Below are 22,802 nucleotides of genomic sequence, written 5' to 3'. Positions count from 1 at the left end.
TAGCTCAGGAGTTCGAAACCAGCCTGAGCAAGAGCGAGACCCCATCTCTACTAAAATTAGAAAGAAATTAATTGGACAACTAAAAATGTGTAGAAAAAACTAGCCGGGCATGGTGGCGCATGCCTGTAGTCCCAGCTACTCGGGAGGCTGAGGCAGGAGGATTGCTTGAGCCCAGGAGTCTGAGGTTGCTGTGAGCTAGGCTGACGCCAGGGCAACACGGTGAGACTCTGTCTCAAAAAAAAAAAAAGAAAAGAAAATGACAGGCAGTCTTTATCCACACTCCTATGCAATGACCTTCCAACACTTCCTGGTGAATAAGGGACCATCAGAAGTCAAACCTCAGATCAAAACTGTTGTTCTGTAGGATGCAGTTCATTTTGAATTCCAGATTTCCCACAATTTCAGTAAGATTTTTAATTCATACCCACAGAAAGTAATGAATTCTAAAACAGCAGGAATGAGGCAGTTGGATGGGAGTGCCAGCTCTGGATCTCCTAACTAGCTGTGTGACCTCACGTGAGCATACGAACTCCTGGAACCAGAAGTTAAATTAGATAGAGGGGTCCCTTCCATATTCAATACTGTACTATTCGAAGAATTGTAATTTACCTCATAACGTGACAAACTTCTTAAAGACAGGGACCATGCGTAGATGACCTTGGGTTATTCTCGTAGGATGTCCCAGGAAGGGCAGGAGTGGGGTGGACACGCGGAGGCAGCGTAACAGGAGACTTATGCAGAACAGGCCAGAGGAACTTCCTAGAAGTGGAGTTTGGGTCTGAGAGCTGCCTGCAGCATGAGCAGGTCACCTGAGAGTCATGACTCAGGTAGCACCAGGCTGGTGAAAGGAGGAGGAGTGGGGACCTAGCACAACGTCTGCCCCGGGGTTTCTCAGGGCAGTGGAGGCCAGGTGTCCAAGGGCGGGCCATCAGCCAGCAGCCCCAGTCATCAGCCAGTAAACACCACGAGGTCTAAGATGAGGGAGCCAGGGCCAGTCAGTGGGTGGAGGGGTGTGGCAGGTGCACATCACCTGAGTTCAGCCCAGGTAAGGTAGGCCCTGGGCACCAGGGAGTGTTCAGGGACAAGGTGCCCATCCTAGGGGGACTGGGGCCTGGGTGGACAGTCAGCCAGATGGAGGAACAGGAACTAAGCCAGGGGCCTGGCAGCTGTTGCAGGCCTGGGCTCTGGCGGGGGTGGAGTTTCAGTAAGAAGCCCTTGTGTGTGGGAGACCGAGCGGCTGTGGGGCTTCCTGCTTCCACTGGGGCTGGCTCTAGAGCGGGGCAGGCCTGGGCCCAGAAGGGAGAGGTATCCACGGGCCCAGGCCAGAGGTCCAGGAAGGCCAAGGCCTAAGAAATGATACAAGGACAGCTGGTGGGCAGCTGGCTCTCCCCAGTTGAGCATGGCGGTGCCGGCTGTCCCCAATCCCCCACCACCACCAAGCCAGGCATTCACTGTCCAAGGCAAAGGAATTGCTATCTTATCACTCATTCATCAGCTCCTCAGAAATGTGGGTAAAACCCAGATTTCTAAATAAAGGACTCCCAAACTTTGGATTTCTCTAGTTATCTCTAAGAATCTTAGAAATATATCTAGTTGTTTTCATTTGAAAAATAAGTTTGCTGGTGTGAGAAAAGTTTAGAATCATCTCTCCAAATCTATATTCTTAGCCAGAGGACCCCAATCTTTCTGGCACCAGGGACCGGTGTCATGGAAGACAATTTTCCATGCATTGGGGGGCATAGCGTAGGCAGCGATGCCAGCGATGGCAGTGGCCGTAGCCGCTGTAAATACAGAGAGCTTCGCTTGCTCCTCGTTTGCCTGCCGCCCACCTCCTGCTGTGTGGCCCGGTTCCTAAGTTCCGTGGAAGACAACTTTTCTACAGACCAGGGGTGGGGATGCCAGGCCCAGTTCCTAATAGGCCACGGACTGGTACCAGGCTGCAGCCCAGGGTTTGGGGACTGCAGCTCTTAGCACATGGTGTGTGCTTGTGTTAAAGTGACCTTTGTACAGGTGGAAAGTTAGCACTCTTGGTCTGAGCGTGTCAGCACGTGCATCACGTACTTAGATTAGTGTTCAAATCGTAGCAAAATGCTTTCGGCCGTGCCCAGTGTGTGTCCGTACACAAGGGCCCTCAGCGGAGCTACGGAATGTATCTGCTTACCCCCTTTATTTAATTTCCATTCTTCCACAAGATTATAGTAGAAGTCTGTTTTCTTTAATAGGATTTTCCATAGCTACATAGTCATTTTCTTTTTGTAATCACTGTTCTGTTTTTCATCCTTTCTTATTTTAGTTATTTACTTGACTTCTAAATTACTCTGTAGAATTCAAGATATACAAAGAGAACTTTTGTAATGAACATTTCTCAACGTCCTGAAGTTAGAAACCAGCAGAAGAGTGGAAATGTTAAGGAAGGTGTGGTGTAGGCCAAACAGCTCTCCCGGTGGGATTCACCCCCCTCGGTGACAGCCCCCTGGCCACCTGTTCCCCCCACTGCCGTGATTAGGGTTTCTGGGGCTTCCTCCTCAGGCCCCTGGGGCTGCTCTTCCAGAGGGAGCCTCTGCCATCCAACCTGGTCCCAGGCAGCTGGTCTTGTGCAGAAATGACCTTAGTGCCACCTGTAGAGATCTCAGGGTCTACACTGTCCACGAGGAGGTTATGGAGATTCTCATCTCGTTGTTCACTGCGCACAGATTTCCGTGTAGATCAGCCATTTCTAGCAGCCTCCAGTTTAATGTCCTGGTGTTCCCGGGCACCAGTCCTGGTGAAGCTTTTTCTTGGGTCTCCTGGTTAATCACATCCAGGCCCACCCACACTGCTCACTCCTACACACGCACCAGAACTGCCACCCATGGGTGAGGCAGAACCGTAAGCCATAGCGTTTCCCCATGTCTGGCGCATGTTCCACCCCCTTAGACAGCTCCACTCCCCCCGGGTGCTCCCCTCCTCCTGCCCCTGAGGACCGTGGTTCTGTACGGGTGCCCGTCGTGTGTCATGATACGTCTGAGATGCCATCGTGTTTGTTCCTTCTCTGGTGCGGTTCTAAGTGACACATCTCACCTGACGTATACCCCTTCAGGTACATGCCTACATCATCAGCCACCTGAAGAAGGAAATGCCAAGCGTATTCGGAAAGGAAAACAAGAAGAGGGAGCTTATCAGCAGGCTACCAGAAATCTACGTTCAGCTACAACGAGAACACCAGATTTCTGCAGGGGACTTCCCCGAGGTCAAGGCCATGCAGGTATTGGGAGCCTATTACAGCGTCACAGGCAGAGGGTGGCGATGCAGTGCCCCGGTGTCTGGCTAGTTGCTGGGGACACATGAAGTCTCATGGTTTAGGATCAAGGAGAATGCAGTGAATGCGTCCTCCTGATGGTGATCTGTGACAATAGGCTGTGAATAAAGCAGAAATTTTCTGCCTTCTGAAATGTGGAAACAAAAGAGGACACATAGCAAAAGGTAACTGAAATGAAGCTCACGTGAGAAAATCAGGTGAGCAGCCCTCTTAGACTGTGTGCAGCGAGGTTGGTTTGATTTGGAGTGACACCTATTTTTTAGAATCCTAGCACCTTAAGGGAATCAGCACCGGGAGAGGCCTTGAAGGTCACCGTGGGTCTCCTAAAGCCCTGCCCGGCCCTGCCCTGCCCTGTGCCAGAGGATTATGTGCTCAGGCGGCGTTTGCTGCTGCAGCTGCAGGCTGGAGAGCTGCCTCAGGGCTGTGGGGCTCTGTGAGCATGGCTGGACTGTGCCAGACACGGTGAGGATTTTGCTTAAAGGGTGGCGTTTGGGCTGAATTCAGGGCCTGTGTTGAGTTGTGCCTGGGCGGCCCCAGCTGAGCGTGAATGGGTGCTACATTCAGCCACCCCGGCCTGAGCAGTGTGTCTACCACCCCATGCTGATGTTAGATGAGCATGTCCTCCCGGGCAAGGCCCCCATCTGGCTTCTGTGCAGACAGTCCTCACAGAGCCAGGCTGACCATCTTCTTGTCCAGTGCAAGAACCCATCTTCAGGGGGGCCACAGTTCTCTCTGTAAAGTGACACAAACTCAGATGCCTGTAGCCGCCAGCTGATAACATGAAGCAGGCTGGGCAGGAGGTACCATGTCACCCGCTCCAGCTACCTTCTGTCTTTCGACATTTGATAGAGAGGTGGTTCCAAGAGATGTCTCTCCAGGGAGGACACAATTCTGCAGGTGTGATGAGAATTTGTCAGGGCTCCCCTGTGGGACAGAGAGGAGCATGCAGGAGCCCTGTTCAGCCAGGTGTGTGATGCCCTGTGGGCCTGGGTGAGTCAAGAGAAGCCAGAAATCTGGATTCGTAAAATCGCCTGGTTTTCAAAAATTTTGGCTCAGACTTTCAAAAAATACTACACAGGCCACACGAAGCCGACCTGCTTACTGGCTGCTTGCTGAGACCACCGGTTACCATCTTCTGCCCTGGGCCACAGAGTGATAGCATTGAAGTCACTGCAGCCTAAAAACTGTAAGCAGGTGCAGCTGGAGGCAGAAGGAGGACAAGGCAAAAGAGGAGGAGAAGGCAGGGAGAGGGGAGGGTCGGCAGGCAGCAGAGGGGAAGTTTGGATCCTGAGGGTTTTTTAATGTAAGCTTTATGGAAATTACACACTAACTCAGGAGTGGGTTATTCTTAACATTTTGATGGCAGCTCTTGATGCCAAGGTTCAGGGTGAGTGCATCTGGTACATACGATCTGGTTAATATGATTTAGCAGTATTTATTTAAGAATAAATACAGAAATGGCCGGGCACAGTGGCTCATGCCTGTAATCCTAGCACTCTGGGAGGCCCAAGCAAGCAGGAGAATTACTTGAGCTCAGGAGTTGGAGACCAGCCTGAGCAAGAGCAAGACCCTGTCTTTACAAAAAGTAGAAAAATTAGCCGGGCGCAGTGGCCCACGCCTATAGTCCCAACCACTTGGGAGGCTGAGGGAGGAGCATCTCTTGAGCCCAGGAGTTTGAGGTTGCTGTGAGCTATAATGGTGCCACTACACTCTACCCAGGGCAATGGAGCAAGAATCTGTCTCAAAAGAAAAAAAGAATAAATACAGAAATATCTTTTTTCTTCCAGCAATGAAATAGGCATTCCTGTGCTCGGGGGACGAACGGGGTGTATTTCGACAGTGATGCCATTGTCAGGACACATGCTCCTTGTTACAGTACGAACACTGTTGTGCTTCAGTGTCATTAATCAAATTGCTTAACGTCTCTCTCCCTCGGTAGACTGTAACTCCATGAGATCGGTGACCCGCGCCCTGTTCTCTGCCATGTCCCCACACCTAGGATGTCGCAGGTGCTCAGTGAGTACATGCTGAGTAAATGAGTAAGTCAGTGGAAGTTCGTGCCGTGGCAGTTCTCTCGGGTACTGAGCTCCTCAGGCCCTGACCCAGCCCTGACTCCCAGGGCCTACAGACCAGGGTTTCCAGAGCAAACCTCTGGAAGTGCAGGAACAGTCCTCCTTGGGAGGCCAGCCGGGTCCCAGTCACACCACTCCAGGCCCCTCAGAGAGTCCCCAGGGAACGAGGCAGGTCTGGAGCCCGTGGGGAGCCCTGCACTGTCACCCGAGACTTCAGGCTAGTTTGGTGTCACCCTAGAGGCGTTGGGGGGTGTGGGGGTGGGCTAGGTCCCCTGCCGTCCCTGAGCCTGTTGAGAGTCTAACACCCCCTACCACGTGGGCTCACCTCACTTCGACTGCATCTGGGACAGAAGCGGGGGCATAAGCTTAGAGACGACCATGTTATGATCTTCAACCTATCAGGGCCGCGCGGAGGGTTCACCGATGCTGGCTTTGGGTTTCTGTCCTCCCTGTTCTCTCCCAAGCTGGTCAGGGTGACTCTCAGCCGTAGCAATAAGACAAACGTGTCTTGAAGCTTTTCCCGGTGCTAGGACAGGCCCTGCGGCCTGCTCGTGAGGCTGCCTGCATCTGCCCTGTGCCCTTCTGGGAGGGAATCTGACTCACAGCACAGGCCTGTCGATACCGCAGGTGAGCAGAGCACTAGAAAGTCCACCTCTAGGCCGACTCAGTTTTCCTCCCACTGGAGGGAGAATTTGGACCCCACAGCTGATGAGTTGGCAGCGTTTCAACAGCAGAGGGCAGCAGAGACGGCGCCATCCGCTCAGACCCTCGCGTGGGCTTGAAAACCGCAGCTGCTCAACGCTGGCCCGGCGTGGGCAGCGGGTAGCCTCACCGGAGACTGGGCTGGGACCTGACCTTTGTCTCTAGAGAGGAAGCGGTTCCAGGATCCCGGGCGTGGTGGATGCAATTGCTGATGGGGAAGTCTGTAAATTCCCCAGTGTGTATTCATCCCAGTAACGAGAATTGTTTTGGACCCACCCTGGTGGGGGCGGGGCAGGGATGACAATAGTTTAACAGGTACCCCCAGTTCCTGGTCAGGGATGTGGGGGACCACAGGGATGAGAGTGGAGGATTTATTCCCTAGGTGCCCTCCAGGGCGGGAATAGCTGCTGCAAATATGTGACCATTCCCCCTTGCGGGTGTTCCAGAGGTTTTCTGTCGGAATCCATGTCCCCGGCAGGCTGGGGGGAAGTTTGGGTGGGCAGTGCCTCCTTCTGCTTGGCCAGACACAGGAGCTCTGTGTGTCTCAGAGCACAGACTCATTCATGAGGAAATAGGGTAGGTGTCTATGCGCCGGGGGAATCCAAACTTGCATGCGCGGCCGCACAGAGGTTTTTGTGGGGGTCGCCTGCTCCTCCAGTTTGGCTTCCTCTTTTCAGTCCCCATGACTGAGATGTTGGCAGCAGGAGCCCAAAATGCAGGCGACGTTGTTTGGTGCTGATGTTGGGGGTGACGTGCTGGTGACTGTGATCTGCCAGTGAGGGCGAAGGACATGGAAACCAGGACTCAGTGGAGAGCCCAGGCCTGCTCCACCCCACTGCTGTGAGCTGAGCACGGGCTGCGCACTGGTTTCTGCCCGGCTCCGCGTGGTTTGACGGCTGCAGAGTTTGCTGCCTGAGAAAGTGTTGGAGGCCCTTCTCTAGAGGTACGTCCTCCTGCTTAGCTTCAGCTCTGTCCCACCACCATCTAAAGCTCCGGCCTCTACTTCCAAATATTAGCACAGAGTTCCTGCCCTGCCACACACCCTAGAGACCACAATGTTGATTCTCCATCAGAAATAACCTACACATCCAACTACAGGGGACAGGGTAAATGAATGGCCCAGGTATACAGTTCAGTATTATGTAGCTATTAAAAAGAAGGTTTTGGGTCGGGCACGGTGGCTCATGCCTGTAATCCTAGCACTCTGGAAGGCTGAGGCAGGAGGATCACTTGTGGCCAGGAGTTCAAGACCAGCCTGAGCAAGAGTGAGACCCTGTCTGTACAAAAAATGGAAAAGTAACCAGGCATGATGATACATGCCTATAGTCCCAGATACGCAGGAGGCTGGGGTAGGAGGATCCTTTAAGCCCAGGAGTTTGAGGTTACAGTGAGCTGTGATGATGCCATGACACTCTAGCCTGTGTAACATAGCAAGACTCTGTCTCTAAAAACAACAAAAAAATAAGGTTATGTAAGAATATCATGGAAAGATGTGACACATTGTCTCTTAAAAACATGGGTTGTTTAATGGTATAGTATTATCTCAGTTAAAGAGTGTGTGTGTGTGTGTGTGTGTGTGTGGTGTGTGTGTGTGTGTGTGTGTGTGTGTGTGTGTGTGTGTGTGTGTGTGTGTAAATGGCTAGAAATGTATGCCCAAATATGCTAGCAGGGCTTATTGCTAGCTGGTGGGATTATAAGTTATTTTAAATTTTTATTTTTGCTTGCCAGGTTTTTTTTCAGTTTTTAACAATAAAAGCATGATGTTTTATGATAGCACCAAGTTGGGGTTTGGGGGGGTTGTTTGTTTGTTTGTTTTCCCCTAACAGCCTGTCACTTTGCTTCTGTCCAAAACAATCAGACCTGACTTTCCTTGAGAATCTCCCTGCCTCATCTCCAGAAAATTGCGTGGCTTGTCCTTGGCCCCCTCTAGAATTGTCCATACAGAGTTCATATAAAAACTGCCATACCTGGGATAGTTCTGCATTTATTTGGTAAAATTGCTGTTGAAGACATTTTCCATTAGGTTCGAAGCCCCTCATGTAAAGCCCTAGGTAACTCCCACAGTTCAGGGCCAGAGAAAGTTTGTCTTTTGCAGTGAGGTACTTTCTCTCCTCAGACAGTGAGGGCTGTGTACAGCACTGAGACAGTGAGTGTCCCCAAGGACCCCCCAAGCAGCTGAGGAACTGGAGCCCCAAGCTCATCTGTGTTTACAGGGAGTCGCTTTCCTAACCTGAGCCGTCTGCAGTGATGTCTCCTTTCCTCTTCCTTTTAATGACTTCCTTTGTAATGACTTTCTTACACTTCATGTTATCCTTTTCTCACTGTAAGTCCTTTTTTAAATTTTTATTTTATTTTTCTTTCTAGTCACTGACTTGAAGCTCAAGGTTAAGTCCTTTTTGAAAGCAGGTGGGAACTAAACAACTGGAGTGTCCTTCCTCCATTATAACATAAGCTCCTTTAAAGCAGGAACTATGGCTTTTAATATGTATATCCCCGGCCCTAGAACAGGGTCTGATGCATAGCAAATGACCACTAAAGTTGAGTGAGTGGGTGGATGGGTGGATAAAGGATGGATGGATGGATGAAGGATGGATGGGAGGTTGAAGGTTGGATGGATGGGTGGATGGATGGATGAAGGATGGATAGATTGGTGGGTGGGTGGATGAAGGATGGATAAGTAAAGGATGGATGGATGGGTGGGTAGATGAAGGATGGACGGGTGGTGGGTGGATGAGTAACCACGGAGAACCAAGGTAGGAAGGGCTATTTCTATAGCACCATCCACAGAGCCTCTGTGGCATCCTGCAGTCTGCTCCCTCCTGGCCAGGCAGTTGCTGTGTTTCCTCCTGCTGCTCTGTTTGCTGACAGCCACCTCCCCTGAGAGGTGGAGCCGAGACCTGTCCTGACCTGGTCAGTGGTACCTAGCCCTGTTGGCTGGGTTCATACACTTGCCCTCCCAGCCCTATCCTCTCCCTCTTACCAGTTTCAGCTTTTACTAATTTGTCCATATTTTTGAAATGACAGTTGATTAGTAGCGATAACTGTATCCACAAGATCTGCATGGCCCTGGCTAAACACCTGCTTGGAGTAGCTTTAGTACTTCTGGTCAGGCTGTGCCTCGGTGGGGCTGTTCCTACAGGGTTCCTACTTGGGTAGCCTCCTGGGCTCATTTGTAAGAGGCTAGAGCCAGTGGGAAGGTACCCTAAACCACGTTTTCTAGCTGATCCAAAAACAAAGTCCTTAATTACTTATTTTACCTAGATGTAGTCCCTCTGTCACAGCTGCATGTTCCAGCACAGAGAGCATTAGCCAAGAGCCAAAAGACAGTGACTCTAGTCTTGACTCCCCCAGGATGCCCCATGCAGCTCTCTGTACAACAGGTTCAATACCTGCCCCTCCTCACTCCCAGGATAGTCGTGAAGGTCAACTGAAGTGTGTAGTACAGCCAATTGGAGAAAGAAAATACTAATTCTCTAGAGCATTTAAAAAGGCAGGTGAAAGAGGGTTTCTCGGAGTCCTAAGGGGTTGCTGTCACTGGTACGGCCACCAGCAGAGATTGGCTACTGTAGGAAAAACCACGTTGCATCCCATGCAGCTTGTTTCTTGTTCCAAAAAACCACTCCTATATCTGGTGAGTGTGGATGTGGGGACCCCCCCCCCCCGACTGAGCTCTGGAGTAGCGCGGTGGGATGTCTGCTCTAAGGGGAAATTAATCTCCCCCACCCCCGCCCCTGCCGCTGGCCCTGCCTGTTTCCTCCCGAGAGAGAGCATGTGAGCAAGCCTGTGCTTTTCCCTCTGCAGGAGCAGCTTGAGAACTACGATTTCACCAAATTCCACTCGCTGAAGCCCAAGCTGATCGAGGCCGTGGACAACATGCTGAGCAGCAAGATCTCGTCCCTGATGAACCTCATCAGCCAGGAGGAGATGAGCGTGCCCACGCAGCTCGTGCAGGGCGGCGCCTTCGACGGCACCTCCGAGGGCCCCTTCAACCACGGCTACGGGGAGGGCGCCAAGGAGGGCGCCGACGAGGAGGAGTGGGTTGTGGCCAAGGACAAGCCCGTCTACGACGAGCTCTTCTACACTCTGTCGCCTGTCAACGGCAAGATATCGGGCGTCAACGCCAAGAAGGAGATGGTGACCTCCAAGCTGCCCAACAGCGTCCTGGGCAAGATCTGGAAGCTGGCCGACTGTGACTGCGACGGCATGCTGGACGACGAGGAGTTTGCGCTGGCCAAGCACCTCATCAAGATCAAGCTGGACGGCTACGAGCTGCCCAACAGCCTGCCCCCCCACCTCGTGCCCCCGTCTCACAGGAAGTCCCTGACGAAGGCCGACTGAAGGGCAGGCTGCAGAGCGGGGCAGGCCATGGCAGGGGAATCAGGGGACCTGGGCTGAGGCCTGCTCTGCCACTGACTCACTGAATGACCTTGGGCAAGGCACTGCCCTCCCCATGCCTCGGTTTCCCCATCTGTAGAATGGGGAGGGCAGACACTGGACACTAGATGAGGTCCTTCAAAATTCCCTGAGTTTCTATTAAAATATTAGGGGGCCAAGGATGGGTCAGGAGATTGAAGGGTTCAGAAGAAAGGGACGTTGTCCAAAGATTCTCAGGAGCCTGGAGAAGCACATGGAGACCAGGGTTTGGCAGAATCCCAGGAACCTTGGGGGAGTGGGCTGGGGGCTCCCTGGGCTGTTTGTCATCACGAATGACCTCTGGAGCACCTGTCTGTCCCTCAGAGGGCACCGGGGGGCAGCAAAGATGATCTTATTTATTTTGTTTTCTGCTATATTTAGAGTGGAAAAAAATAGAGCAGAGGGTTTCTGCTCTCTCCAGACTGTCTACCAAAGAGAAGAAGACCGATGCCCCAGGTCTGGGAGGAGGGTGAGCTGTCTCTGTGCCCCGTCCCTTCTGCAGGCCCCAGCAGAGCAGGCAGCCAGGCCCAGGAGCGCATCTGTCCCAGTACCTGCTGACCAGCCCTCCCAGGCCTCCCTCCTGGGGCCTTCCCAGTAAAGCCGTATTTGATTAGGAATTCGGAACTCACAACCATTTTTAACCCCTGGCAAGACTTCCACTTTGCATTTCAAGTCATGTTGCAGTCTGAAGATTAACTTTTCTCACTGGTTTGTCCAATAAGTAGTAGCAAAGTCTATATACTTCAACTACGGTAAGGAAAAGAGGTGGTTCTCCTCAGTCATCACCTAGTGTGGCCCTGCCCCTCAACCGTTAAACGTCCCCAAGGCTCCTTGTTAGAAGGCAGGATTTAAAGTCAGCGAAAACCTGTCTTGGTGTGTGCAGTGTCCTAGGCCCTGTGGACACAGGTGGATGAGAGACCAGCCTTGCCCTGGGCTGGTGGGTAGTGAAGATCAGCCTGCCAGAGTTAGATGTTGTTTTTGTAGAAAGCAGGCATTTATTATGTCCAGTGTTGTTTTTTTTTTTCCTTACAGGATAAAAGTCTTTATACAGAAACAAAGTGGAATCTTTCATATAAAACCGTTTTCTCGAAGGCTCCGCAGTTCGTGTGTGCCTGGCACGACACAGGATTTGGGCGGTGATCTTTGCACTGGCTCTGAGTGTGCCTTCCCCAACTCCCCCGAGGACACCTCTGTGGGCCACTCATTCTGATGCCTGTGTCAGGGGCAGGTGGTCCATTCCTACCACCCTCCCTGCTCTGTGGGCACCAGCGCGGGGAGGCAGGTGCCTTTCACCATTATTTATGCAATAAGAGAGACACAAAACAGCAATGGCCGCATGGCGTGGGCCCTGCTGGCACCAGAAATAAATGGAATCAGAACAATCCCAGTGAACCTTCTAAAAACCATATAATTTTTTCTTGTCACCTGCCTGTGGTGACATCAAGGCCAGAGCTGCAGATTTAAGAGCAAATATTGCTGGGGGAAGCACTGATACCCAGATGCCAACCCTTACACTCCCTAGCTTACTTTTTTTCTTGTTTTAAGAGAAGTCAATGCATAATGTGGTTTTTTAGCCTTAATGAAAACTTTTAAATTAATTAAACACATAGAAAAGAAACACAACCCCAGTACTGTAATATGAGCAGATAGTTCTGTGAACGCGCAAGGACTGCCCCGAGTCTGTGAGCGCAGTGGAGACCACCAGAGGGTAAGTTGAGGAGAAGAGAGAGCTGGTTTGTCCAAAGGCTTAGCGATGCCAGTGAGGGCTGATTTTCCATTCAGAATCATCTTGCTGCTTAAACTCTGCTCAGTTGTCATATAGAAACAAATTTGTATAAATATATATGCCATGTGAGTATTTTTAAAATTTATCAATGTGTACATATGTAGATATGGCCAAGTTTTGTTTATATAGACATATAGGAACACTTTTTTAGGGGGCAGCAGTCTGAGGTTTCTGGTTTCTCCATGGAAGGAACCTTCTCGGGGCATTGTGATCTCCCCTACCCCACACCCTCAGATGGCAGAGACATCTGGCAGCTGAATTCTTTCTCTGCTGGGACTTGGTGATGTTCTTGGGGGAGGAGGGGGAAGGAAATTGTGTGTCCACTTTCTTAATACCCTCTCTTACAACACGAAGTCATTTATCATGAAAAGTTCACTGGGAAAGAAAACACTAGAAAACATCAGGGATGGTGACCAAGTGAGGACTTGCATCTTCCCAGGATGGCACAAAGTTCCTTGAGTCTGTGTCCAAACTGCCAGTTACCCTACGCAGCAGGGACTTGGGGCCACCCCCAGGGTCTGCTCCCCTTGGCTGTGTTGCCCTTCCCATGCCACCCCAAGTTTCAAAGAACCCCCTGCCCAGAGTGTTTATGGTGGCAGGCAGGGTGGAAGTGCCTAAACTCTAGAACCATAAAACTAGCTTAATGCACTCCAGGATTCCACAGAAGAAAATCTAAGCACCTTCAGGCCCTAACTTTCTACACAGCATGTAGCATCACGTAGCACGAACCTTGCAGTCTTGAGTTTAGAGAGAAAATGAAAACACTAGCCTGTTCCTCCCAAAGTCAACTTCCAAGTTGTCAACCTGCCCATGAGGTCCTCCTGACCCTATCTGCAAAGAAATGCTGCGCTTAGACTTATGGAAACTCCCCGGCTCCATGGGGACACATGCATGTCCCACCTGCTTTCGCCTCATGCTCCAACTGGCCAGCGTCTGTCAGTTCTTTTCTCTCAAGGCTCCAAACACACCGCACGCTTGGATGGCCCTGGAGCAGGGTCCCTCTGCAGGGGAGGGCCGTTCATTTAGTTCACTTCGTTTCTCCAAGGCTGGCCCCCGTTCTCTTTGAACACTGTCATTGTGCAGCAGTGGCATCTTTGGATTTGGGGCTGTGGTTCCTCCCGCAGGATCATAGGCCTTGAGGAGTTGAATTCTTACACTGTCCTGCAGCTGGGTGTCTGGGCAGGTGACAGCACGTGAGGAGAAGCACAATGCCTCCTGCTCCACGCCCAATCCCTGCCCTTTTCACCATCCCCCTGACCCCCAGAGGCCCCGCTGCCCTGACTGCAGTCCTCTCCCGAGGCTCTGCTGGGCCTCTAAGGGCGCCACCTCTCCGCCACACCCAGAGGTCATGCACTGGAGTCCACCGCCCAGGGCAGCTGCTGCCTGGAGCTTGCCACCTCACACATTATGCCCAGAGGGTACCCGGGACAAATTGCCTTCAAGAAGAGGAAAGCATTTTACTGCTTGTTCCCTCCATGGAATGTAGCAGAAGAATAACATTTTTAGGACACATGACCACTGAGTTTATTCAGTAACACATGGGCCTAATTTAAGAGTGTATCAGGTTACCTGTCAATTAACCCATGCAGTTAATACACAATGCTTCTATTTTTTTTCCTTTTGTAATCTTACTTAGAAGTGTCAAAAAAAAAACCACAATCTACTGATGAATAAACTTGTGGAAAATCACTACCATTCTCCCGTTGGCTCTGGCTTTGCAGTGACTGTGTGCCAGCCGTCTCGGGGGGAAAGTATGCACCCCTGGATCCAATTTGAAATGAGGTAGAGGAGTTAGGGTGGGCCTGTTACCCCAACCCCTCCTGCGCCCTCTGGTGGGGGAGGGGAGGCCCCTCAAATGGGGCTGCTCCGGAAGGAAAGCAGCCCCGCAGGGCTGGGGGCACAGGCCCAAGGGAGGCCCAGGCCCCACCTCAGAGTGGTTGGAAGCCAAGACAGGAGGGAGTCGTGGAGGGGGGTGCTTCAGGGGCTGGGACGAAGCATTGCTGAGCACTCTCTCAGTGGAAGAGGGAAGAGCCCCTGGGTGGCTGGCATCAGTTCTGCCTCTTGCCACACCTCGCAGGTGTGTCCTGCCCGTAGTAGGCATCTGGATTTTTCCCATTGGCACTATCTACTTTTGTGGTGATCTAGACCTGAATTTCCTTTGCAGAGCACTGCCCTCTTCCCACCCTCACTCTGAGCCATGAGGTTTGGGTGAGATAAACCCCTTGGTCACAGATACTGGTTCAGGAACAGACACATGGCCCAATTCAAGCCTATGAGCACCAGGCCCCCCAGACCTGTTTCAACTCTTGGGAGAGATGTTCTCACTTCTCTGAACCATGTAGTGTAAAAGAAGTGAGCCTATTGGTGCTACAATATAAATAGCATTAAGAGGAATGTCCAGAGCTGCTGGGCGCAGGGAAGGGAGGCCAGCCTGGCAAGAGCCACCCTGTGGAGCATGAAGATGAAGGCGGCATTGAGAAAGGCAGAGAAAATCCAGGCCTATGGTAATATCATTTGAGCTGCTGGATCAAGCCTCACCTGAAGTCCTAATCCTGCTGGATTTTTCAGTTACATGGGCCAGTACATTCCCTTTATATTATTTAAACCAGTTAAACTTGAGTTTTCAGTTTTACTTGCAACAGGAATAATCCAAACTTTGTACTGACCAACAGAGTTCTCAGCATTCCCCATGGGCTGCAATCGGTCACAGCCAAAGAGGAGCTGGTCCTTGCAGTGTGTGCAGTGGCTTTAGCTGCAGTTGAGATAGGGAGGAAGAAAAGCAGTCCCCCAGCCCCATCCAACAACTGCAAAAGCAGCAATTTCTGTCAAGATCTATCATGCACTTGAGCCTGTCCTCCGGTGCTCACAGTATCACATGAGACACCATGGGCCAAGGGTCTTAACAGGAGGAGAAACAAGCTCAGTCATCCCTGGGGTAAGGAGGTTGGGGAGGGTCTTCCTAGAAGAAGCAGGATTTTAACTGGGGCTGACAGGATAGGTGAGTGTGGACGATAGGCAAAGGGAAGAGACATTCTAAACTCATAGAAAGCTGATGCCCAGCCTTGGCACAGGAAAGCCATGCTCCTGTCCGGGAAGGGAGAGTAGACCACAGGGAGCACCCTAGGTTGAGTGGAGGGAGAGGACCCTGCTTGGGTAAACTGGGGGGCTGCAAAGGCCTTGTTCCAGCAAGGTCTGATGAGCCTGGTTTTCCTTGCAGGCAACGGGGAGTCCTCCCAGGTCGCACGGAGCTGTGCTTCAGAAAGGAACAGCGAGCGGGCGGTGGTGTGTGCAGGCTGAGGAGTCAGAGGACAGTGCTGAGGCCCTGCAGGGGCAGTGAGAGCAGAAGGGTGGGGCTCTGGGAGGCACAAGCGCAGCTGTCAGCGACAAGATCTGAGGCTGCAAGCAAGGAAGGGGTGCAGGCTCACCTCAAGCATCCAGAAGCCAGCCAGTGGCAGGAGGGACCTCGCAGAGAGAGGACAACAGGAGAGGAAGCATCTCTCGGACACGAGGGAGCTGCTCCCCTACCCAAGGCTACAGCACCTCTCAGCATGGCCACGCTGCCTATCTCGGGTCCCTGGGGGTCAGGTGTGACTCGCTGGGCATAGCTCTGGAGGGCAGGCCACGGCTGCCAGGAGCACCTCCCCGGGGAGCGGTGCCTCTCTTCTCAGAGGCTGTGGGGCTGCTGGGTGGACACACACACACACACACACACAGCCCAGCCCGATGGTTGCTACCCCAAGTTTGGCCAGAGAGCTGTGTGAAACCACCAGAGTCAGCACTGGCTTTCCCTCCGCGAGCAGTCCGAGAGGCAGGAGCCTGCCAGCTCCCCCTGCACCTGCTGCCTCCATACCTGGGCCACAGCTAACTCTGTGGTGCCCCAGAGTGAACACTGTGACTCTGGAGGAGACTCCACAGCCTTTGCAGTTCGGGTCACCCCTTCCCAGGGGGAGCCCCTGGCTTGGAAGAACATCCACCCTTCAGCACAGGCTAGGTAGGTTGCATTTCTGTCAGGGCCTGGAAAGCTAAGCCCCAGGTTTGAGAATGGCCTCTGTCTCTGGCCGTTCCCTCGGGTGTGTGAGAGGAAGATGGCCCAGCACTCTCCCTCCCAGCCACCACGTGGCTGCTCGCAGAGGCTCCTAGAGGGTGGAGAAGGGCAGCCCCATATTGGGAGTGGGTCCACACGCTTCCAAGAGGCTCTGCCCTTTGGTGCCACTTTCCCAGACCACAGTGCCCCTATGATGCCCCCACGAGCCGACAAGTCTGTCCCAAGGGCCTCTGTGTCCCGGGGCCAGGACCCCCACCTGGAGCTGGGGAAGTCGCTGGGGGTTGGGGGTAGATGATGAGGGAGGATGGGCAATGGGCCTGGAGCATTCTTGAGCCACCCCCTCCCAGTCTGCGCCACGCCCTGCAGCAGGTGGGAGGACAATGCAGCCTGTGTGCCGTCACCCCAACTCACTGGCTCAAGGGGAGGGCTGTGGCGCGGCCCCAGCTCCAGCCTCGGCCTCTCCTGATGTCTCTCCTCCCTGTGCAGTCCCTGCTAAATGCCATCTCCATCTGTCCATCAGAGCCTCCTCCCCAGGACCCAGACATCACCAAGGGAAGCAGTTTCCCGTTTTCCTTCCACCCGCCCCGGCCAACCCAAGGAGCAGCAGCCAGTCACTGTGGTTGAGGCACCTGGCGGCAGGGGCTCTGAGAAGAAGACTCTGGAAGGTAGGGTGAGGCAAAGGGGGCCTTGGGCCATTCAAGCACAGGTTACCAGCCAAGAGCACCAGACCTCACCTGGCTAGGCTCCAAACCACAACCCCACCAAATATGGGGTCAGTATGGCAAGGCAGGGCCCCCAGGCCCCTGGCAGAGGGGTCATGAATATCCACCTCCTCCCTGGACCTCCATGCCCCTAGGTGTCCAGGCTTAGGGAAAAGTCTAGTGGCCCCTTGTTCCCAAGGGCTGCAGGCCTGATGGTGGGTCAGCCCTGCGGTCCCCAGCAGCCCCTGCAGTGGGAGGCCCAGACACAGAGCTCTGGTTCCCCCCAGTCCAGGCCCCACCATGGACTGTGAGTATGAGATGGGCCACGTCCGTAAGCTGCAGGTACGGCACATGCAGATGCAGGAAAAGACTTTCACCAAGTGGATCAACAACATCTTCCAGCATGGCCAGGTGAGTGTAGCCAGGTGCATCCCGCGGCCCACCCCTATGGAGCCCCCAGCTCTGGCCAGTGGACCTGGGGGACAGGCTGTGGAGTCACCTGCCTGAGGCTTCTCTTGACCCCACAGCAGAGCTGAGGCCAGAGCTCCTTCCTCCAAAGCCGCTGCTCTGGGCCGCACCTCCCAGGTCCCAGGATGGTATGGACGGGGAAGGCGGGGCTGACCCTGTACCTTCCCCCGACCCCTCTCTAGGTGGGCATCAGGATCCAGAACCTGTATGCGGAGCTGGCGGATGGCACCCACCTACTGCGGCTGCTGGAGCTCATCTCAGGGGAGGCCCTGCCACCCCCAAGCCAGGGCCGCATGCGTGTGCACTTCCTTGAGAACAGCAGCCGAGCTCTGGCCTTCCTCAGGGCCAAGGTGAGCCTGGGGAAAGGGCTTCTGGGCGTGGTGCTGGGGCGGGCAGCTGGGACAGGCCAGAGACTGGATCGTCCTTCCTGGGCTGGCCGCAGGGCAGAGAAGAGGACCTGAGGCCCGTATAAAGGAGCAGCAGCTGGGGTGCAGAGGTGCAGGAAGCGAAGGCTGCCGCGACAGCGCTCCTGACTTGGAGGGCACCCGCTGGCCGAGGCAGGAACAAGCAGTATCCCTGCTAGGACTGAAAATGCCACTGTCTGTAATAAGAGCAGCACGGAACTCTAAGCCAAAAGGAGTTTAGTGTTCTCTTAACCTCCTCATTTCATAAATGAGGGAACAGAGGCGAGAATTATTCCCCAGGCAAGATCGATGGTTAACTGGCCAACAAAGCCCAGAAGTGGGGCCGTGGGAGTCCGGCAGGGAGAGGAAACAAAGGGAAGAGCCCCAGTAGTGTCGGGAGAGGTGCAGGGCCTGTCTTGGACAAAGGGGGAGAAGGGCCTTGGCAAACAGGAGGGAGCCAGAGTCACCGGAAAGAAAGGGACAAAGAGATCATCGCCAAAAGGAGACAAGAGCTCCGGGGACACAGAGGGACCCTCATGGCCAGTGTCAGGGGCTGTGCAAGGTGGGGCAAGGTAAAGGGGGCCCTGAGCAGGAGTCACTTATATTGAGAACCAAGGAAGACCAAGGGCTCTTGGAGGTGGCTGTCCCAGGAGGCTGTGACGTCTCTGAGCTGGAGCTGGCTGGACCAAGCCTGAGTATGTGTGTCCATCACTTATGTCCTAACATGGAGCTTACACTCGGCCACCTGGGAGCCTGTACTGAGGACAGCCAGGGAGGGAAGAAACCAAAGCAAAGGGAAGGGGAGTGATGGAGCCCCAGCACTCGCAAGAGCAGAAACTGGCAGCTGCAGAATGCCAGGCCTATTTGGTCCCAGGGACAATGACCCTGTGAGCCAGTCATCTCCCCTTCAGGACCGTGGGAAGGGTATGAGCCCCAGGGCCTTTTTCAGAGGCATTGTAGCTGTCCCTAAGCTTTGATATACAGCATGTCACTGATAGCTGTGGAGGTGACAACCTTGTCTCCAAGGCATATGAGACAACTGTGGTCAAGGACAGACAAGGGAGTTGGCCCCAAACACACAGTTAGTTGGTAAGTGGCAAAGTGGAGAATGACGCATTTGTGGAGACCTTGCCGTGCTCTGGGCGTTCTATGCCAGGCGCTGGGGATACAATAAGCAGAGTCCAGACCCTGAGCTCGAGGAACCTGTGGTTTCAACAGGAGACAGATCAACTGAACCCAGACCAGCAGGGTGCTGGTAAACGTTTAGTGACGGACTAGCGGGGGAAACAAAAGCTCTGGTTTGTAGTATTTGCTGATTTCTCCGGTGTCAATACTCCCATCGTGGCTAGTTCAAGCTACCAGCGTGCCATGGCTAAGCAGGAAGCTGGGAGGATTAGCTCTCACGGGCTGCTGGGAGCAGACTCGAACACCGCACCAACCAGAGGCTCCAACTCCAAGGCAAGGTAAATGCAGGAGGGACCGGCGTGCCAGGGACAGGAGGGAAGAGCCAGACAGAACAAAGTGCGCTGGGGACACAGCCCCTCCCACAGGCCAGTGGTCAGCTAAGCCAGTTGTCCTCCAGGTCTTAGGAGAGTCTCCTCTCCCTTCCTTTCTTCACTCAGTACTTGCTGGTTGATCACCTACCATGTGCCAGACACTCTACTAGGTCCTGGGATACATCAGGGACAAAACCAAGATCCCTCCCTGAGTAGGGAAAGGGATCAAGTGTGTGTATTTGGGTGGGCAAATGGCCCTCAGGTTTAAATAAGGTGGTCAGGGTGGGCCTTGTAGAAAAAGCCACATTTGAGCACAGACTTAGAGGAAGAGAGGGGAGGGGCCGTACAGCACCTGGGGGAATAATACTTTCATATGGAGGAACGGCCAGTGCACAGCCCTGGCTTAGGAACTCATGGAACCGTAGGAAGCGTGGGCCTTGGAGCTGTGGTTCAGGAAAGCGGAAGATGGAGCCACAGGGAAATGGGGGCCATTCCCTGCGGGGCTGTGATGTTTATTCTGTCTCCCTCCTTCTCGCCTTGAGTCCCTCATCCTCCCAGTCCTAGCGGCAAGATGGAGGGCAGAGAGTTGTCAACTCCAGTGCACTCGAGAACCACCCAGAGTGTTTGTGTAAATGCAAGTTCCTGGGCCCTGGCCCTCGAGACTCTGATTGGGTGGAGCTGGGGAATCTGAGTCTTTGACCAGCTGTGTTGGAGCCAGAACCCTGATGAAGAGGGCTGAGGTTCGGGTGTGAGCCCAGGGACCTAGCCACCCTGGAGACCCCAAGACAGCCTTGGAGGTGGAGGTGGACAGCTGCTGTGGTCTGTCTGGCTCACACATTGCCTGTTAAGACCCCTCATTTCCAACCCCCGTGGCTGAACCACTGACCCTTGCCTGGGTCTACCTGTAGCCCACCCACGGGAGTCCTTCCGTTCCAGTGGTCCAGCCCAGGTCACCAGGCTGGGGCTTTGTCCAGGTCGGTGTGGGGCCAATAGGCAGGAAGCCTTTGCCTTCTCAGCCCTGTCCCCTGCCTGCTTCTCCCTGGGGGAGCTCCAGGCTGGGCAGGATGGATTCCAGGACCATCCCACAGCCAGCCCCCGGGCCCATGGGCTGCACGGCTTAACCCAGCCAACTGTGCCCACAGGTGCCAATACCCCTCATCGGGCCAGAGAACATCGTGGATGGAGACCAGACGCTCATCCTGGGGCTCATCTGGGTCATCATTCTGCGTTTCCAGATTTCCCACATCACCCTGGACAGGGTATGTCCCAGCCCCAGTGCCCAGTGACCCAGCCCAGCCCTGGCCTCTCCCAGCTCTTATGACCCCCACCACAGGTCCTCGGAAAACACAAAATCAATAGTCCCTTTTCAACCACAGACAACCCAGAGCATTGGGGATATTGTAACATGCTAAAGTAAGAACTCGAGCCGTGGGCTCCAAACCTGGCCTGGGCAAGTTACCCACTAGGCACGGAGTCAGGGTGCCCGCCAGCTGGCACTTTCACCCCTGCGCGCTGCTCTCTGCTTGGCACTGAGGCTCTGTAACTCCCACCACACCGCGGCACACCGCGGGGGCAACGACCTGTGTGGGGGCTCCCAGCTCTGCCGGTTTACGAGGTCCCCGGCATCCTGAAGACCAAAGAGACAGTATGTCCTTCATGGGCCCCCAGCCTCCTCCATTCTACTTCTTTTTCCCACAACTGGATCAGGAGGAGTATAAAGTCCTTATATTTATCAATTTTCACAGTTTCATGGGATCCAAAATCCCCCCTAAAACTCAATTCCAGTAGGTTAGGAAAGCCAACCTAGGGAACAAACTCTAATGAAAAGAAGCCACAAATTTGGCACAAATCCAGGAGGACCCTGGAAACTCATGATGTGACCGTGAGCCCCAGGAGAGTGGGAGCCTTGCCTGCCTGTGTCCCCAGGGCTGAGCACCTATGCGGGGACTGAAGGGACAGAAGAATTGCTAGCTCAGCCCTTCTAGGAAGCTGCGCTCACCTCGCCAGGCTCCCAAGCCTGTTCCAGGGGCACCCTGCAGCCGTCCTCTTGGGACCAGAAGTGCTCATCACCCCTCCACCCCCATCAGCCACCGTCCTCCCTGCTGGCTCTGCTGTCTGCAGCCACCTCGGGCCCTGCTCCCGATGACTCAGAGCCTTCCTCCCAGGCTGGCCCCACTCCCTCACCTGCCCCCAGCACGAGGCTCCTCTTCTGCTCCCGCCCCTCCTGCTTGGGCTGCTGAGGAACTGCTGGCAAGGGGAGCTCACAGGAGAGAACGGGGAGAGACAATGGGGAGAGAGGGGGAGAGGAAAAGAGGCTCTGGGGGTAAGGGCGACAGGGACTGGGAAAGGAGTCTGAGAAGGGAGGAAGGGAGGGAAAGAAGCCCCGGGGTGGAAGAGAGATGGGATGGGGGCAGGTAGAAGCCAGGAGAAGCAGAACACCGACACCTTGAACAAGAGGGACGAGCAGGGCGGCAGGGGATGGAAACCAGCGGCAGCTGAGTCACTGCCCAGCCTGAGGTGCCCACAAGGCACTAAGCATGGCAGGAGGTGGCCCACTGGACGTTCCTGGGTCCAGGCCAGCTCCCCTTACCAGCTAGGGGACCTTGGGTAGCTTCCTAGGTTTTCTTACTGCACCTCGTCCACTGACCGTAGGGCATAAATACTAACAGTGTCTACTTACAGGGCTGTGAGGGGCTGGCAGGTGACAGGAACTGGTCTAAATGAGGCCCAACTTCAATCCTGTGAGGCCAAGGTCAGTTAGCACAATGCCAGGGCCATCGGAAGGGCTCCAACATGGGAGCTATTGCTGTGTGGTCACCGGCTGTGACGCAAAGCCAGCTGCCCTGCAGTGACAGCTTTCAGGTGCCCCACTTCTTTGAAAGGACAGTGTTGCTCCCCCCCAGCCACCCCCATCCCTGCCCACCACAGATGAAGCGGGTAAAATCAGATGCTCTGAAGACAGAAAAGTCAGCACCAGCCCCCAGGCAAGCAGGAGAAGGACCCCGGCCATGCCTGTCTGCCTCTCCGCAGCCTGCAGGCTCTGCTCCTCCCCACCCTGTCCCCGCATGGTGATCCTGTGCCCTCTTCCACCAGGAGGAGTTCGGGGCCAGCGCAGCCCTGCTATCTGCCAAGGAAGCTCTGCTGGTCTGGTGCCAGCGGAAGACAGCCCGCTACAGCAACGTGAACATCATCGACTTCTCCCGCAGCTGGAGCGATGGGCTGGGCTTCAACGCCCTCATCCATGCCCACAGGTGTGACCTGGCCAGGCCCTCCTGGGAGGCTCCACCACTGAGCCCAGAACTCCAGGGACTGGTCCTCAACCTGCTCAGTCTCCCACAGACTCTGCCCCCGGGCCCCGACAGAGGAGGAAAGTAGGCACAAAAGTAGAGAGGGTGGGTGGCTGAGTCCCTCGCCTGG

The 22,802-nt window shown here is 54.2% G+C and overlaps 2 protein-coding genes across 3 annotated transcripts in view; both read left to right on the top strand.

The window, feature by feature from the left end:
• The window catches only part of EHD4 (EH-domain containing 4), a 70,587-nt gene extending 59,015 nt beyond the window's left edge, over positions 1–11,572 (top strand). The window contains exons 5-6 of one of the 2 annotated variants that reach the window (XM_012649421.1): positions 3,080–3,244; positions 9,874–11,572. In XM_012649421.1, the coding sequence (XP_012504875.1) occupies positions 3,080–3,244; positions 9,874–10,410 (702 nt within the window). In that variant the 3' untranslated portion in view covers positions 10,411–11,572. The remainder of the gene's footprint in view (positions 1–3,079; positions 3,245–9,873) is intronic. The other variant, XM_012649422.1, reaches the window with a different exon arrangement.
• A 5,511-nt stretch (positions 11,573–17,083) lies between these two features.
• Positions 17,084–22,802, top strand: part of SPTBN5 (spectrin, beta, non-erythrocytic 5) — a 43,863-nt gene continuing 38,144 nt past the window's right edge. The window contains 5 exon segments of the mRNA XM_012649127.1: positions 17,084–17,088; positions 17,257–17,428; positions 17,668–17,835; positions 20,528–20,644; positions 22,479–22,636. Of these exon segments, the coding sequence (XP_012504581.1) occupies positions 17,084–17,088; positions 17,257–17,428; positions 17,668–17,835; positions 20,528–20,644; positions 22,479–22,636 (620 nt within the window).

Source organism: Propithecus coquereli, unplaced genomic scaffold, assembly GCF_000956105.1.
Source record: "Propithecus coquereli isolate 6110/MARCELLA unplaced genomic scaffold, Pcoq_1.0 Scaffold3, whole genome shotgun sequence".
In the NCBI taxonomy this organism is placed as follows: Eukaryota; Metazoa; Chordata; class Mammalia; order Primates; family Indriidae; genus Propithecus; species Propithecus coquereli.
Note: the sequence above shows the minus strand (reverse complement) of the source record. Positions and strands in the feature narration are given on the sequence as shown.